We start from the raw sequence: 16,788 nt of genomic DNA, 5'->3' as shown, positions 1-16,788 counted from the left end.
ACTAGGAGGAGTGTTGGCTCTTATGTCCTAAGGAGTGCTTGGAGAAATATATAAAAAACTGCCCAGCTTTTCTGCACAGGTCAAATTAAAAACGCATCCATCGTAGATGCGACACTAATTTATAGAAAATGTTTACGTCAGTGATTAGAAATCATAAATAATATAAGTGACCTACATGAGACGAGAGTAAATGAAGTAATAGATAAAAGAAAATCAGTCTTGATTGTAAAATTTGATGGAAAAAGGAACTGCAACTGCAAAAGGCTTACCATTGAAATTCACTAGAGAGTGATATTCATTAGAACAGTGAGAACTCAGTTTTTAGCCAAATAAGCGATGCATGATAACAAATACCTAAATAAGCAAGAGTTTATGTCGAATAAGTCAAACATTCAAAATGTTCATATATTTGTGCCAATTCAGCTGTTCTATGAAAATGATTCTGAGAACAATAGGAGCAAATCTGTGCAGGGACCATGGTAACCCACCTTCTCCAGGCACCTTCTGTTTCACCTCTCCACTCCACAAACTAGCTTACGAACCTAGTTTTTATACACAGTGTTTCGAATTCTCGTTCTTGTATTTCCTCTTCGATCCAGTCCCATCTGGTTTGTGTCCCATTCATTCTAATAAACCAAATCATCCTAAGGACACCAAGAGCGTTGTTTCCAAGTTTGGGGGAGTTTGTCCGCACCGGCCCTACGGGCTCCACTGTGTCTTTGAACACAATTCTTTATTCAGTACTGTCACTCTACCCTTCCCTGTTCATCCTCTAGCTCATTTGTCCCCCACCACCTCAGGGCCTTTTGCACACTCTATTCTACCCAACCCTTAAACGCTGAGAGTCTGCAGGATTGTGCTTAGGTCCTTTTCTCATTTTCCATTCTTTGAGGGACCGCATCCATTCCGATGCCCTAATTACCACACAATATACAATAAGGCATCCCCCTTAATACCTCCCATGGCAGTTTTGTTCATCATACAGCCATATTCCCAATTGCCAATAAGACTTCTGCATGAACCCGTTCTGTAGTTAGAAGGGACATCTGATGTTATTTTTCCTTTTCAGCCTATTTTGTACCTAAAATTTCTGGCATGTTTCTTCATTCTTTCTTTTCTTTCTCTTCGTAGTGTTTAACATAATACAAAGGAACATTAGTACATTTTTTTTTCTCTTTTTCTGTGACACAAAGTTTGAACACAACAGGAACTTTCTGTATTACTCTATTTACATACAATTCTTGACCACAGCTACTCAATTTGAAATTGGACACTCAGTTTCTGCAGTCATCTAGATGGAATGAATGAGTAAAGACATTGTGCTACCAATTCTGCAGTATCAGTTACAAAAAGAGGGTTTGGATTTTGATTTTGTAAATAAATTCAAGAAATATTTTGATAGAAATTTAATAAATAATGCAAAAACAAACTTAACATAGAAAGGTAAACATGTTTTGTAAATTTTAACACAATGTAAAGATGACTATGTAATTACATCCATTTTTAGAAATCACATTTGACAGATGTAAGAAAGACTGCAATAAATTAACAGTAAATAAATAAAAAAATAGATAAATAAATAAATAAATAAATAAATAAATAAATGATCAGGCATCAAGGCAGTAATTTCTGACACTAAAGCAGAAAGACACTTTAGAAATGACCGATGTTATATATGCAAATATGATATTGCATAACCACCAATGAGAATCATTTCAAGGTGACTCCATGTCTCCATCCTGGTTTCATAACCTGTCTAGCAAGTTTGTTGACAAAGAGAAGGCTTTCCTGATTTCCACTCTGACAACCTCCCAGGCACAGTCAGTGTATTGCTTCTCTTTGAGGTAGATATGGATGCCCTGGAAGTACTTCTTCACGGCCTGTGCAGGGTCTTCCATTCCCAGGGCAGGTTCCACCACTTTCATCTCTGGAACCAAACAGGTGCCCAGGTCTTTCAGCTGCCAATGGAGTCCACTGAGTAGCCCGTGCAGTAGGGTCGTATTCCAGGCACCAGAGGACTGCTGTATACCGAAGACGTTGGAGATCTCCTGGAGCATCTCGTAGAGGACAGAGATGGCCTGGGCCTTCTGCATGTGGCTGCCATCCACCATTTCCCATAGGAATCCGAAGTTCTTTCTGTCCTTTCGACAGCGGAAAGAGCTGATTCTCTGCATTTGATGCAGAAGCGCGATGTTCTCCTTGCTTACCTGGACGTGGTCTTGAGACAGGTCGCAGCTCAGAGACCCACCAGGACCATAGCTGAACACCAGCAGGGCCGTGATTAGAGGGAGCAGGGGGGCCATGCTGAAATGGAGATGCTGCTGGCCTGGCTGAGCTGCGAGTCAGGGGAGCCTTGGACTCTAGGTTCTCTGATGACATTCTTTCTAAGCATGGCCATTAAATAGAGAACACGATAATTTTCACTTTCTAAACATTTTCTACACTTTTACTTCCTTTTTTTTGTTTTCATTTATGTGTTCTCTGTGGGGTCTAAGAAGATGTCATCAATCTACACTATTAATTTTGCCATAAGTCTAATTTTCCCAGGTATCCTGATGTATCATTACAAGTGAGTACATATCAATCAATTTAGTAAAGATTTTGTCCTAAAATCAGAAGTGTGTGTTGTTATGTAATTACACACAGACATGTACACACTATTGTATATATTTGATACATAAAAATTGCTTTTCTCTGTGTTAGATGTACAATTTGGCTTTGAACCTGGGTAGCACTTTTACTCTTTTTACTTTTCATGGAATGACAGGCTGCGTCAGCTCAATGTGTTTGTGTGTTTTGTTCTGTAACAGACCATGTATAGTGAATGAGCTCTTTAGAACCAAGCACTGGGATTCATTTACTGTTTTTATTCTGAGCAGAGGCTGATGATCATGAGTGAATGGGATCCTGGGATGTTTCTTTTTCTTTTAGAACACATTCTTGCAGGTCTGTGTGGTTATGCTTCCTGGGCTCCACAGGATCAGAACTGCAACAGACAGTGCTCTTTCTTTCCACCATGTATAACTGGTTTCGACGATGCTTATCTGTGCCAACACTTTAGCAGGAATGCTGGGTCTCTTCAGAGGCATGTAGGTGTGGAGATTCTACTCTGTAGACCATTTTATTTTCCCAGCACCAATTGACTCATGAGGGAGATGCCACTTCTAGTAACCCTTTTCCTCTGGAATGACAAAATGTCCTCAACCCACACTCTCCTGGACTCATTTCCTGAGGGTAGGCAGACTGTAGGATACCCCTGCCATGGAGGGCTTGTATCGTTGTTGGTAATAGAATAACCATGTGGCATCCTTGCCCATCCTGCTGGAATGTGTGTGTAAAGGATCCTAGTTGTCCGCAGTGACCTCTTCCTCTCCTGACCCACATTCCCAGGAATCAAAGTGTCAGGAGCCTTCCATGCTTACAGCAAAGTTAATTTTGTCTGTACGTGGAGGAATTAGTAACCTAATTGTAATCATTTTGCCTTTAGTAGGCAGATAATGTTCATTTTCCAATACAGCTTTTATTGTAAGAATCGTTACTTAAATTTTGAACACTTGTTTCGGTCGGTATTTCTGAGCTGGGCACGGGAGATTCAGTTATAATGTCTCTCAGTAGAAACTCAGAGGACAGAAACTAGTGCACTTCTGTTGTTCATTCAATCTACGTATTTGATTGGGCTGCTTTGTCTGTCTTCTCCATCATACCCAAAATGCAGAGTAGTGAGGTGCAAGTTACTATGTCGAAAGGAAATAGCCTTTTTAAAACTTATTTGTGCTATTCCGCTTTAAATTTAAATAACAACAATAAACAGATTCTTACTAGCTTAATTTTTTCCACAGTGGCTTACAGGGCATAGTCTGTCTTGCTCATCTGTCATTAATTTCTGTTTCATCCTGAGGTTAATGCAAACAAAGGGAAGTAACAGAAACGTAAAGAAGTTTCACCGTTTTTCCCTCTAACTTTGAAGACTTCAGATTTTTTATTTTTCATTTCAACTTTCCTAGAAAGCAAAACTGGGCAGTTTTTTGTGGGCAAGAAAGAAAACAAATGTAAATCTGACATCATGAACGTGAAAGAAGAAAAGCGACTTTCCTGCTGGGTAAATGACAAATTCTAGTTAGCAAAATTTAGTGCAGCAGAGATGGGGACTGGGTGGTGTGGCAGAGTGGAAGGATGAAAGCCAGCATGGAATTACACAAAATGGAGAAATGGCTTCCCTGGCCAGAGGCTCAAAGAAGACTACATTCTCATCAATGAGCAACCTTCAGGCTTGAAGACCAGCCACTTCATTCTTCTTCTATTCAATCCATGTGAAATTAGCTCTGAGGAGAGAAGGGAGGAGTCACACCAACCAATTCTCAAGAGACTAGCAACCTGAACCCAGGTGCCAGAATACTAACAATGTTCTCTGGTGTGATTGTGGATAGTAACATTTGCCTGCAGTCTATCTGGTTAAGAAATCTTCTCAGGCAACTTAACGATTGCCTTGAGAAATCTAGAATTAAAGGGAAAGTACTAAGAAAAGAATCTGCTCTTAATCTGGAAAATGCTGATGATGATATTTTAAATAATAACACTGAAATTTACTGCATGCTAACCATATCCCAAGTACTGTCCTTAAATCTTTGAAGTTATGAACATAATCTTTTCTAAAACTCCATTTGGTATGTTGGGAGGGAAATATAAATCTGGAAGGATGGATTATTCTGAAGGTACTAAAATCCAATGTCAAATCTTTCAGGAGATTTCAGGTAATGACTTGTCTGGAAGGGCCTGTGAAAAGAAACGAAGGATTGAAATGGACCTGGAATTCATGAACCAAGACGAGGCCGTGGCAGGAAATCAGAAGATCGGGGACCATGCAGTGATAAAGGATTTCGAGTTCCACTTCAAATGCCAAAGGACTGTTGTCTAATCTTTTGTACGGCAGCAGAAGTGTAGTTTGAGTCACTGACTGACTGACTTTAAATGCTAAGAAAAGTAGACACATTTCCTTTCTAATAGTAACGAGTGAGTAGATTTTAGAAGTTCGCAGCTGGCACTAGAGTAACCTTCATTCCTTGCAACATTCAGCAGGTGCTGTGGTATCAGAGTCCCGGAAGAGACCAGTGCTATTGGCTACATCTCCATGGGAGAACTTTGTGCTTACGGAATCCACGTGAATGTCCTCTCCGTCTGAATAGGAACGATCTGGAGAAATAGCTGACTCTGTGCTGCCCATTGGAATCGTTCCACTTCGTGAGGGCATGCCTGTTGCATTCCACACAATAAAGGTCTCTGTATTCCTTCGAAGTCCTTAAGCTGCAGTTGACATTCATTTCCTTCCCGTTTCTAGATGTGCGCTTTTGTCTTTGAGCAAACGTGAATTCTGCATCCTCCTCCTCTTGGAATCAGACATGAAACCTTCTCAACAGGGGCACAGATGAGCTCCCAGATTCATTTCCAAATCAATGGTGTAGACATGTGGGAAGGACTCACGTCCTCACTGCGTTTCTGTGCTGGATTGGACATCAGGGGAATCTTGCCCGCTGCAGCATGAGATTCAGATGGCACGAAGGAGGGTGGAGGCGTGGTCAGGTCCGCACATGCTCTGGTTAGTGACGCTGGAAACCTTGGCAGCTTCCAGCTGGTGCTACCCTGTGATCCCTCATAGCTCATCCAGCAGCACTTGAGATCCCTTCTCACTCCTGGAATGTGAGATTGCCCTGTACTGAGGGACCTGTGAGAGGTCTCGGGCAGCTCAAGCTCACCACCTTCACCCCTCGCAGCCATCCAGCCCTGCAGCTCAGTCTTCCTACACCTTCGAATATTGAGTAACTCTGAAATATGAAAGAGGACATGGCTATAGAAATTTTTAGAGTAAGGCAACAATTGGAACCAAGTTATAAACCATTTCACCCAAAATTATAAACAAAAAATCCCCAGAAACAAACCAGTAAAGTTACTGTAAAATAAAAATAGTGGTAAAAGAAAAAAGAAATGAAACAATAGAAAAGAAAGAAAAAAGAAAGAGCACCAAAGAGTGGCAGCAGTCATGATATTTGAAAGTTAGTAGGCAATCACAGAGACAGAGGCAGGTGAATCAAAAAATAATAATAATAATAATCCTTGTATTGATGCTACTTATGGTCCCTTCAAGTGGTGGCAGAAGGAAAAATGCGATTACAAAAATCATTTAACATGCAAATTAGAGCCCTTTAACCAACCATTTGGACAGAAGCTATCTAAAGATGGAGTCTGTAACATGAAGTCAAAATTTGAGAATGAGATCCCTGAAAAGTGAGCAATTGGCACACACTTCCTGATGAACTTGTTCAGTTACAGTTCACATGCCCTTAATACCTCTCGATTCTACCCAAACAGACACTTCACGGGCTTGTCATTTGACAACAATTGTATCCTCTGAAATTCCTTTAAGCTATGCTTCTCTTACTTCTGAGTCAAGGTGCAAGGGATGCTAATGGCATCATTATGCAAAGTGAAAAGGAGAATTTCTCCTGATTATGAAGTCAAGGGACATGATCTGGGAGTGGGAAAACTGCAAACTTACTATTAAGAACAATTTCGTGCCCCTCAAACCGGTCATCTTTCCTGATTTACCTTGCTTCTCCCGATTTACTCAGAAAGGCAGGCTTTAAGGCTCCAAGTGCCCTACAAGGACAGAAAAGGGACACATGATTCAGGAGGCTCGAGCCAGCTGAGCAGCCTGGAGGCAAGAAACACACACATTCTGACCCTTCCTCACCTCATGGATGCGGTTTTCCCATAGAGGCCATGCCCTGCCTGAAACTGGGGATTTTCCCTCCCCAAGATACAAAAACTAAGGCAGTGACTTTGCCACCTTTCTTTCAGATATCATTTCTTTCTCGACAGAGTCTCTTTGTAGCTCTGAAGAAGTGGGTGAAAGAGTTCAGCTTTTTTACCCATGACAGGTAGAAGCCTGCTCTCCACACACTTGGTGGATGTCTTTGTCCATCTTGGCAAATAGGTGGCGCATTTCCTCTGTAAATGTTTCAATAATTCCCACAGTAAAGGATCCCACTTTCGGTTCCTTTAGCTGGAGCTTCTGTTACATCATTGTAAGAAGGAAATTTCTCATCAGATGGGAAAAAAACAGTCTCTAAAATAAAACATTCTGCAACCTGGAACTTACGTTTCCCATTTGCTTTCAAGTGGTGGCTTTGTGCTCTTAAAGGGAAACTGGTGGCCGGAAACTACAGAGGAGCAGGATAGGACTTTGTGAATGGGTAGTGCAGGTGAAGGCATGATTGAGGAGAGCACAGTCTGCTATTCACAAATGATGTTTTTTACTTCCTCTCCATCATTTTACTCCTTAGAGAAGTAAAAAAACATCATTTGTGAATAGCAGACTGTGCTTCAGAACCTTCCTTAGCTTTACTCTCTTGGAGAGGAAGTAAAAAACATCATTCGTGAATAGCAGACTGTGCTTCAGAAAAGCAAGGAGGGAAGGCAAAAGTGCTCCAAGAAGTATGAAGTCATGACATATATGATTCACTTCAGTCTAGATGACCAAGTTCCCCACCAGATATTTACGCAAGCCGCCATTTCTTAACCGAATATACAAATCTGTGTGAATAGTGACCATAGTCAGTCAGTCTGCACACAACTCCCCAGATTTTCATTTTGTAGACTGTCATATTTTTGCAGGTCCTTACTGAGAGGTGGAAGAGTTTGCTATTCTCATATATATATCGATATTAAAAAAAAAACTATGAAAAGTTACCAGATTTAAGCCCGATCTGTGTGGAACTCTTTTAAGTGTTTCTACAATGTTTTACTTTAACACTCATAATACCTCTAGAAATATTCATATTAAGGTTGCTGGGGCTCAGTGAAAGAGTTAAGTGAATTTCTCGGGATTCCACAATTGCTTGATAAATCAAGATTCAAACCATAATCCAATATTGCATATTATAGGTAATCCAAAAGTTTTATATTTTAGAATTCCATTGAGTTTTAAAATAGGCTTTAATCCTCCAAATAAATTATTTTCTCTTCTTTATATTGGTGCATGCTATTATTTTGCTTTGTTTTGTTGATTTTCAGCTTTTGTTAACCTTAGATGTTGCGGACGAGAAATTTCTTGATCCACTTTCATTCTGAAGAAACAGATGTCCCTGACTAGTCAATTCATTGCCATTTGGTGATGTGTGCATCCCCCAAAGCCTGTGATTTTCGTGAAAGAGATGCTGTCCACATTGTAGATGAAGTACACTTAATCAGAAGGAGTGCAAATGGTGTTGGAGAACAGAGGATTTCATGGCACATCTATCTCATCTAGAAAATGATGTGAGATTATAGTAGCAATACTCAAAACACTGTGGTAAAGGGAGAAATTGAGTAAATATTATTAAAGCACATGTACTATCGGAAATTATATTTCCTATATTAATTAATTTAAGGTAATGGATATATCTGATATAAATATGGTAGAAAGAAGTTCTCAATTGATAGTTCCAAGATAATTAGCAAACTAAGAAGATATCGATGTAAAATATGGGGTGAAACGTAAGCCGGGTCCTGACCATACCTAAGCTGGAGAGCAACACACCCAAATGTTGACTGTGGTATGTAAGGAAAGGATATGATGCCCCTCCACAGTTGCAGGCCCTCCGTGCGCCAACAGCAAATCATACACTTCCTGGTGAAATACCTCAATTGAATATTTGTGCTGATTATAGAAATTCCTCTCAAATGATACCAAAATGGATACAACTGAAAAACGTAAAATGTCGCTAGCTCTCAGATAACAATGACTCTATTCGTTCACCTTCCTTAGCTTGTATCAGACTTCTCTTTTTTGTTATCCACGCAGAGGTTTCACTATAGAGTGAAAGAGATTTCAAGATCATTATTCTACATGACAATGAGAATACACTACTAGTTAATAATAGTTGAACTCAGATATTAGGAATGAGTCTGTGAAACTAAAATGGTACTATTGAGAGTCATCGCATTAATGTTGATGAGATTTTCCTGCTTACCATTGAGATTCATTTCCAGATGGGCAGCTCTACCTGCCCCCAGAGTCCCATAGCACATGGAAGGTGCGATTCATAGGGAGGCTACGGTCTGCGCAGAGAGGGAACACACTTTTTCTGTCGCAAACCGAAAGAATTTATGGCCTGCATGAAGGTGGACATTTGGAGACTCTGTTTTTTTGTAATAGACAAGGGGTTAGGAAACAGACTGTTGACAACATTTGAATCTACTGTTGCCAAGAATTAGCCTTCTTTGTAGTACAAAGAGATATCCCCAGGCAGTGACAAGATTTCTACCTAGAGCAGAAGCCAGCCCTCATCTAGGTCCCCGCTCTAGTCTCACGGGTTCACCAGGAGGTTGTTTTTCCTGAGAGGAGTTGCATGGGTCCACCCACAAGCTGATCCTGCTTTCAGTTTCCTTTCAGCTACAGATACTATTACATCATGCTCCAGGCACTTTAGGGAGATGTGTCTGCAAAACCTAGAAATTTTATTTGAATTTGACCTTCTACTTGTGATGTTCTGCTTATTAGAAAATCTCTGAAGTGAACCCACAAAAGAAAAGAAAACAATTAGTCCTGTGAATGGGCAGAGAGGTAAAGAGAATGAATAACACTGTGGGTTTTTGCCTTGGAGAGGAAGGAAACTACTGTGATATGGAAATGTATCCTGGCTTGCCAGGAGGGAGGGGAAAAGGGAGAGTACCAGAAGGTAGAATCTCTTTAAATATCATGTTCTTCTGCCCTCTATCTAGATATTTCTTTCCTTCTCTCGGATTGTAGCAGAAAAATCAGACCGCCAGAAACCAAGCACCACTCAGAGAGTTGAAGAACTCACGTTTATTACGCTGGCGGTCCCAGACGTGCTAGTGCTCCGAAGATCTGGGCCCTGAGCTCAGATGCAACCTTGTTTTTATAGGGCCTATCCACCTCGTTACAATGGACATGGGCTAATTGGTTAGTTTGTCTTCAGGCGGTTACAGACCACAGGGGTTGCTCTGGTTTACAGGCAGTCAAAGAGCGCGAGATTTTCAGACAGAAAGTCAGGCAGTACATCTGTTATCAAGACAGAACAAGCGAAACGGGAGGATGATTCTTTAGTTAATGTCGAGGTTCACCCAGCACTTCGGCCTATGTGGCAAGCATATCTACAGAAGCAGAACAAAGAGCTCATGATAAAAATAGCGTTTGGAGTTGAAAATTTCTCTTCGGAATATGAATACAAGCCACCGTTTCTCCACTGAAAAAAAATAAGTTACTACTTTGAATGGTGAACTACAATTTTTGAGTCTTTCCTTGAATTCTGGACAGAATTTTGATTTTTTAGGCTGCCTCCTTTGGAGGTCAGGTACTGAAAAGAAAGACAGGGATCCTAAGAATTTTATAGAAAGAGGCAAATCACATTCTCATATCTAGCTGTCTGAAGAAAAACAGGGAAATACCTACCATGTTTTAATTCCTTTCTCTATGTAAAATGCCAAGTGAAGTGCCTTAAAATGCATGTGTTCATTTAACAGTCCTAAAATCTAGGTAAATATTTTGATCTCGTATTATTGATGGAAAAACTGAGGCTTAGAAAGATAAAGTGGGTTGCTGAACATCACACATAAGTTTAAGCAGAATGCAATGAAATGCAATGAAAAATCCTTTCTCATGAGTTAAGGGTGACACGCTTCTTCCATTCTGGATTTTTGCTATAATTGTGAAATCTGTTTAAACTCCCGAACTCTGTACAACTCTCTCTTGCTCTATGGATTTCCATTCATCATTTTATATTTTCAGCTGATTTGGCCATTTTTTGTTTTTTATTTTAAGGGTTTAGAAAGGCGTTGCGTGATCCAGCTTCCCACTTTCCTTTCTGAGCGGGAGATGTCTGCTCTTTACAAACCACTCATTCTGTGCTTTTGGTTAACGGAGTCCGAATGGTCTAAGACATGAGCTGACCTATTTTCTGTTTAGAGTACATCGCAGGCGTCTCTAAAATACCTAAGGAGACAAAAATCCTTTCAGTCAACCTTGTCTCCTAGGCATCTCTTCCAGTACCGGTCAATTCAGGAGCTCAAACAATATTCATGAAGAGAATAATGAGGTAATAGTAGGAGAAAGTATAATAGCAATGTCTACTAGATAGTTATGAATCGAAAGGACAATAAAGATACCTTGGAAACTCTACCTAATCTTACAAAGGAAGTTATGATTGACTATTGTGTGAGATAGTATTTAAAAACATTGTTTGGTTGCAGAGATCTTTTCTTCTAGTTTCTATTTTCAATATTAGAACCTATTAGAATGAGAATCACAGCATTGGTCATAAATGGAAGGCTCACCCTCCACTTTGAAATCAGTGATCCTCAAGTGTCTGAGAGGAGCTACCTGAGCATACTTCCTTGTCTCCGTCAGTGTGTTCTGAGACCTAGTCTCCACACTTGTAGCCACTTTTCAGCTTTTTAGCCTGTGTCTCTGAAAAACAACCCAAATGCTTCTTTCAAAAGATCAATGATGCTGTGAAGTATAGTGACATCCATGTCATCTCCCACAGGGTTTAATTTCTGGAAAAAGACTTTCAGTTCTTGTTGTTGTTCTTGTTGTTGATAAAATGTGTACAGCAAACACGCTGCTTTTTTTTTTCTTTTTTCACCTAAAAGAGCATTGGTACAAATAGCATAAAAATAAAAAGTGATCTTAGTCACTGAACTTGTCTCCTCTTCCATTAATCACCAGATGAGAGTCTATTGCTCAACTCCTATGCATTTTGGCATCCATTGAAATAAATTCAGATAAACCAATGTGAGCACAAATTATATTGCTCTGTACGGTCTTGGATCCTTAAAGAATTTCATGCGATCTACCATAATGGTCCCGTGTACAACCGAATGGTAGAGACTCAAGTACGACAGACAAATTTGGCATCACATATTGAATACGGCAACATCACAGAGTAGAAAGTATCCATCGCTTTGAGTCCCTATTATCAGAAGAGCCAACCAAAGAGTCATCTGATCAGGAATGCTTGCATTGTGCTCCTAGACAAAGAAAAGATAAATTTCTATAATGATCCAAGTATGGCTAATTTTTGGATGACTTCCTGTTCACTAGTTAGAAAAGCTAACATTAACATGACTGACAAATGTCTTTAACAAAACACTATCTTGAAGAACCTTTTTATAAAACAACTAGTCTTTACACTTTGGAAAGCCCAAATACTACTCTACACACCACTCCCACAAAACACCTCCCCCCCCCAAACGAAACAAACAAAAAAAACTTTAAACATAAGAAAAAAATTGTCATAAAATTATTTATTTAAGAAAATAGATGATGTTCTTCTCTCTAAGCATTATTTTGGAGATTCGTGATATACAACATCTTTCTTAATTATCACCCTGATGCTGGTTTCAAGTATTTCACAGCTGAAGCAGAACTGAGTCGAGGTTGTTTTTGGACTTAGCAAAGAATGTAATTGAATAAGTCACCAGCATAACTTCTGCACTTGTTGACTTTTCTTTGAGGAATGTTACATGAGAAAAAGGCGCGCTGTAACCTCGACTCTGACAACCTCCCAAGCACAGGAGTTGTATTTCTAGGGCTTCAGATAGTTATGGATTCCTTGGAAATAATTCCAGACAAGAATGCCCAAAGAGTGGCAAACCAGATTTTCTTCCTTTGTCTGCTCCAACTGTTCCAGGCTGGGATGCAGCTTAGAGAGTAGTTTCTAGAGTAGGATGTGGATCCAAGGGGCACGGGGCTGTCCTCTGTGTTCAACAGGTTGAATAACTGCTAGAGCATGAGACAGTGGAAACGGGCGCGTTGCCTTCTGGATTTGACTGCTCTTCCCTCTTTCCCAAGGAGATCGCTTTAATAGCCGTTGAGAAGCCTTCGTTTCCCCCGCGCTGACCGCGCAGACAGAGCTCAGCCTTGGCCACTCCGGGGACATTGTTTCGGTACCGAGCCCAACGTCTCGAGCTTTGTGCGTTACTTTCACGGAGAAACTCCAGCGAGCCCATTTTTACAAAGAACCCTTTCAGTGAGGCTTGAGCGACTGGGAATCAGAGCATGTTAAGCCGTTTTTACAGGTGCGGGATGGTTTCTGGGCGAGATGCCCACGGATTCGGAGACGAGGACTCCGTCGCAGGCAGTCAGGTGCAGCACTGTCTGGGGTCTGGGGCCAGGGATGTGGACGACCTGTTGCGCTGTGGCCCTGTGACTGTCATGGTAACTGTACAACGTTCCAGCGTTGCAAAGGGCTCAGTGCGGTACTGAAAAACTGAAAAGCGGTAACGTTAAAACAGCATTTTTTTTTTTTTGAGTTTTCAAATATTGGAATATTTGAATGTTAAATATAAATACCAAAGGTAATATTTTAAAATATTTTTCACACTAAATCTGTTGAAACAGCATTTTATTAAACTTTATTGTCCTGTATTTAAACCGTGTTTCGTTTATACAAAACAAGAACTTAATTTTCCTTTCTTAGCTTTCATGAAAGCAAACTCGTTAACACTTTCCAGATTATTTCTTTAAGTTGTTTACAGCTGAGAGAAGTAGCATGTTTGACAATTTCTTGTGTCTCTCTGATAGTCTCAATTTTTATATAATTTCACATTAGAAACGTCTTTCACAGGACACCACTTGGACTGTATTGTTAAAAAGAAAACTTAGTTTTGTATACAAGCAGTTGAGGACAGGGTTTTTATTTAACTGTTCAGGTTTTTTGTGTGTGTGTGACAGAATGAAAGAACTGTATGAATGAACCCTTGGTGTGCAGAATTTTATACGACTGAATGTATTTGCCCAAATTTGACTCGCAAAGAGTGTCCTCTTCCTTTGTAAGACTCTCAGGACTTCCAAATGCAAAACCATTTCATGTCTTTAAAGTGTTGGTACTTTCTTTGTTGATCAAACATGTGTGGGCATTTTCATTTTCTAGTATTGTATTAGAGTATTATTTGGATTCCATAGATTTGGTGCCTTCCCAAATTCTGTGCTTGAGAGAAGGACTCACTTTAATTTACACAATTACTAACCCAAGAAATAGCTTTGGAATTAAACTGTTGTGACAGTCAGTGACTGAAAATCTGGTGATATCTCATTTCCCATCATCCAACTCACCTCACCCACTTCCCCTTTTTATTTTTTTTTTTTACTGTTTTCCTGGCTTTTACAAATTTTTAATTTAATCTATGCCTTAGTATAATATCACCAAAGGAATCTGAATCTGATAAAGAGGGAAGAGATTATTTTGCTTATATTTCCGATTCACAAAAGAGCCATATTTTCAGTCAGACTACTTTCCTCCAGGATGGTTCTCTACAAAGAGCTTCAAGTGCGCTGGAAGTTTTGTCTCACGAATGTGCCAGACACTGTGCTAGGAATGGAAATTGGGGCTCTGTTCCTTCACAGTCCTACAGACAATCCCCTCTCCCAGAGTTTCAGTTTGGGGAGACCTCAACATGTACACCCTTCTAACTGTTATAGGAGCTGCACTCAAATTTCTTCTTGCCTTGGCTTTGCTGAACATGGAATGTTCAGATATTTTGCATGTGACCTTACTACCAAAGGCAGCTGTCATTCACTAAGTTCAGATTCTCATGCTGTCATTTGCAAATTTTATTGATTTAATCTTTACAATTTCCTTTGTGACCACTACTGAGGTTGTCTCAGTGTTTTAGAAGAGGAAATGAAATCTGATGTCATTTAAATTCATGAACCACAGCTTTTGTCAGAAAGTGAAGCTTTCTATTGCCTTCCAGTCCCTCCTCTTCATCGGTTCTAAGTATTTGCTCTTAACAGCACTGAGCGTGCTGGTGCTTCATCCTAATCCTGTCTCTAATGTGTGTCTCCCTGGCTCCTTGGATCGCAGTCGCCATCCTTCTTTTACTCTTTCAGGATCCAACTTGGGAAACACATTGTCCCACATGGGCACTCAACACATTTTGGGTGACAGAAGGCAGAGAACTGTGTGAATTAACCCTTTGGGTTCATTTTTATGCAGCTCTTAAATGCAGACTACGTCAGAAAACATGAGCTATGGCTCCTGTAAAGTAATGCGGAGAATTCAAATTTAATGTATGAGCCCCTTCAAAGAAAATGCTGAGAGGCGAGGCCACTATAATTTTAGTGCAATCAAAAAAGTGTTGCAATGGAGGTCAGGATCAAACCTCTAAGTACTCTGATTAGAATTAAAAACATATAGTTGAGATGCCGGGAGTTTATTGCAACCTTGGTCTCATCTTGGTGAACACATCCTATTGTATTGAGACTCCTGTCATTTTCCATTCGTGAGTGTGATTTCCATTCTAATGAATCAAAGGAAGTGTTAAAGTTTTGACATTCTCTGAGGCCCATAAATAGAAGATAAGTTAAGGGCAGGAGGAAGTAGAAACAAAGTTGGGATAAATACAAAAAATGATAATCCTGGCCTATCTGAGAATCTCACCACCAACGAGGTGCTTGCTCAGAGCAGCCAGTTAAGGCTCCCACAGCCACACAGTGTATGACGTAGCTCACCAGGGGCCCTTGAACCTCTTCACTGATGACACCGAGAATGATGTTTTCCAACTCTGTCTATACCCTTAGTTATGACCTAGCCCAGAACCCTGGCATTCCAAAGCACGGAATCTTCACATTTCTGCACCAAATGAAGAGAATTTTGCTTGTTTTCCACCTCAGGGACAAGAATGTTTACATGTTTCCTCAGAGGGAGCTAGATGGCAGCCAGATCCAGAAATCTCAGGACACCTCTCCCTGCATGTAATACCTAGAAGACCTTCAATGTTTCCAGCATAAAGATCTAAAATTCCTCACTGGATTTGATCGGCAGTTGGAAGGAGGCGGCACTCTTCCTTTGTAAATGTTTTAATGGTCCACAGAAAAATGGATCCCACATTCTATTTCCTTTTTGTAAGGCTACAGCTACTGCAACAGGGACATTGCCTCTTTCCAGAAGTATTCATAGGGAGGAGGGAAAATGCCTCTCATATGAGAGTGTCTGAACAACCCAGATCTTTCACGGAACTTTAGCTCTCACTTGGTGGGCTTATAATCTTCAGGGAAAATTGCCATAAGCCGGAAACCTTAAGGGAAAAGGAAGTAGCTGTATGAATGTGAAGTTACAGCTTCATGAGGAGTGAAGGAGGAGAGCACGCTGGGCATTTCTACAATGAGGAGGAAGGAAGTCATTACAGTGAAGGAACGGGATCCAGGATAGCGGAGGAGAAGGAGGTGCCAGCTACCAGAATCAGCAAATGAACACTATATACAAATATAGATTAAGATATGTAGCATTTGATATATAGTTTCCATTATCATATATGTAGTATATATATTATATACTATGCACATTCATACATATATACCTGGATACTGTATTATTGCATATATATTAAACTATTATGTATATACCTACACTAATTTGATGAGCCACTGTTTCCTAATTCTGTTTATTAGAATGCCAGTGTTTTGCAGTCAGTGCATAGCGAGGGATAGGACAGTTCATGGATCTACATGAAACAATAAGAAAGCAGCCACCATGTGCTAACCTCTCACTCAGTGGAAGGTGCCCTGCTAAGTGCTTTTAAATGTTCTACTTTTTTTAATACTCACAACAGCCCTAGGATTATTCCCCCCTCATTTTATACTTTAGAAAACTGAGGCTCAGAAAGTTACATGAATTCCTCTGGATCACACATGTGTTCTGACAGAATCGAGATTCAGTGCAGAAACTTATGACATGTTAAAATAACTAAGTTTTGACCCATAAAAAAAAAAAACCTAATTAGCCATGGGAA

The 16,788-nt window shown here is 40.1% G+C and overlaps 1 protein-coding gene across 1 annotated transcript; it reads right to left on the bottom strand.

Moving 5' to 3' along the window:
• Positions 1-1,608: 1,608 nt before the first annotated feature.
• On the bottom strand, positions 1,609-2,327 carry LOC120589533 (interferon omega-2-like). The gene has a single exon (XM_039847032.1). The coding sequence runs from the start codon at positions 2,301-2,303 to the stop codon at positions 1,746-1,748; it is 558 nt and encodes a 185-aa protein (XP_039702966.1). The 5' UTR covers positions 2,304-2,327; the 3' UTR covers positions 1,609-1,745.
• Positions 2,328-16,788: the final 14,461 nt, after the last annotated feature.

This window comes from Pteropus medius, unplaced genomic scaffold (genome assembly GCF_902729225.1).
Source record: "Pteropus medius unplaced genomic scaffold, Ma_sr-lr_union100, whole genome shotgun sequence".
Lineage (NCBI taxonomy): Eukaryota > Metazoa > Chordata > Mammalia > Chiroptera > Pteropodidae > Pteropus > Pteropus medius.
The sequence above is the reverse complement of the archived record's forward strand: the minus strand, read 5'-3'. Positions and strand labels throughout refer to the sequence as shown.

Bases quoted from the DNA above. Each gene is read 5' to 3' on its own strand.
- LOC120589533 (XM_039847032.1), bottom strand. From the start codon at position 2,303: ATGGCCCCCCTGCTCCCTCTAATCACGGCCCTGCTGGTGTTCAGCTAT.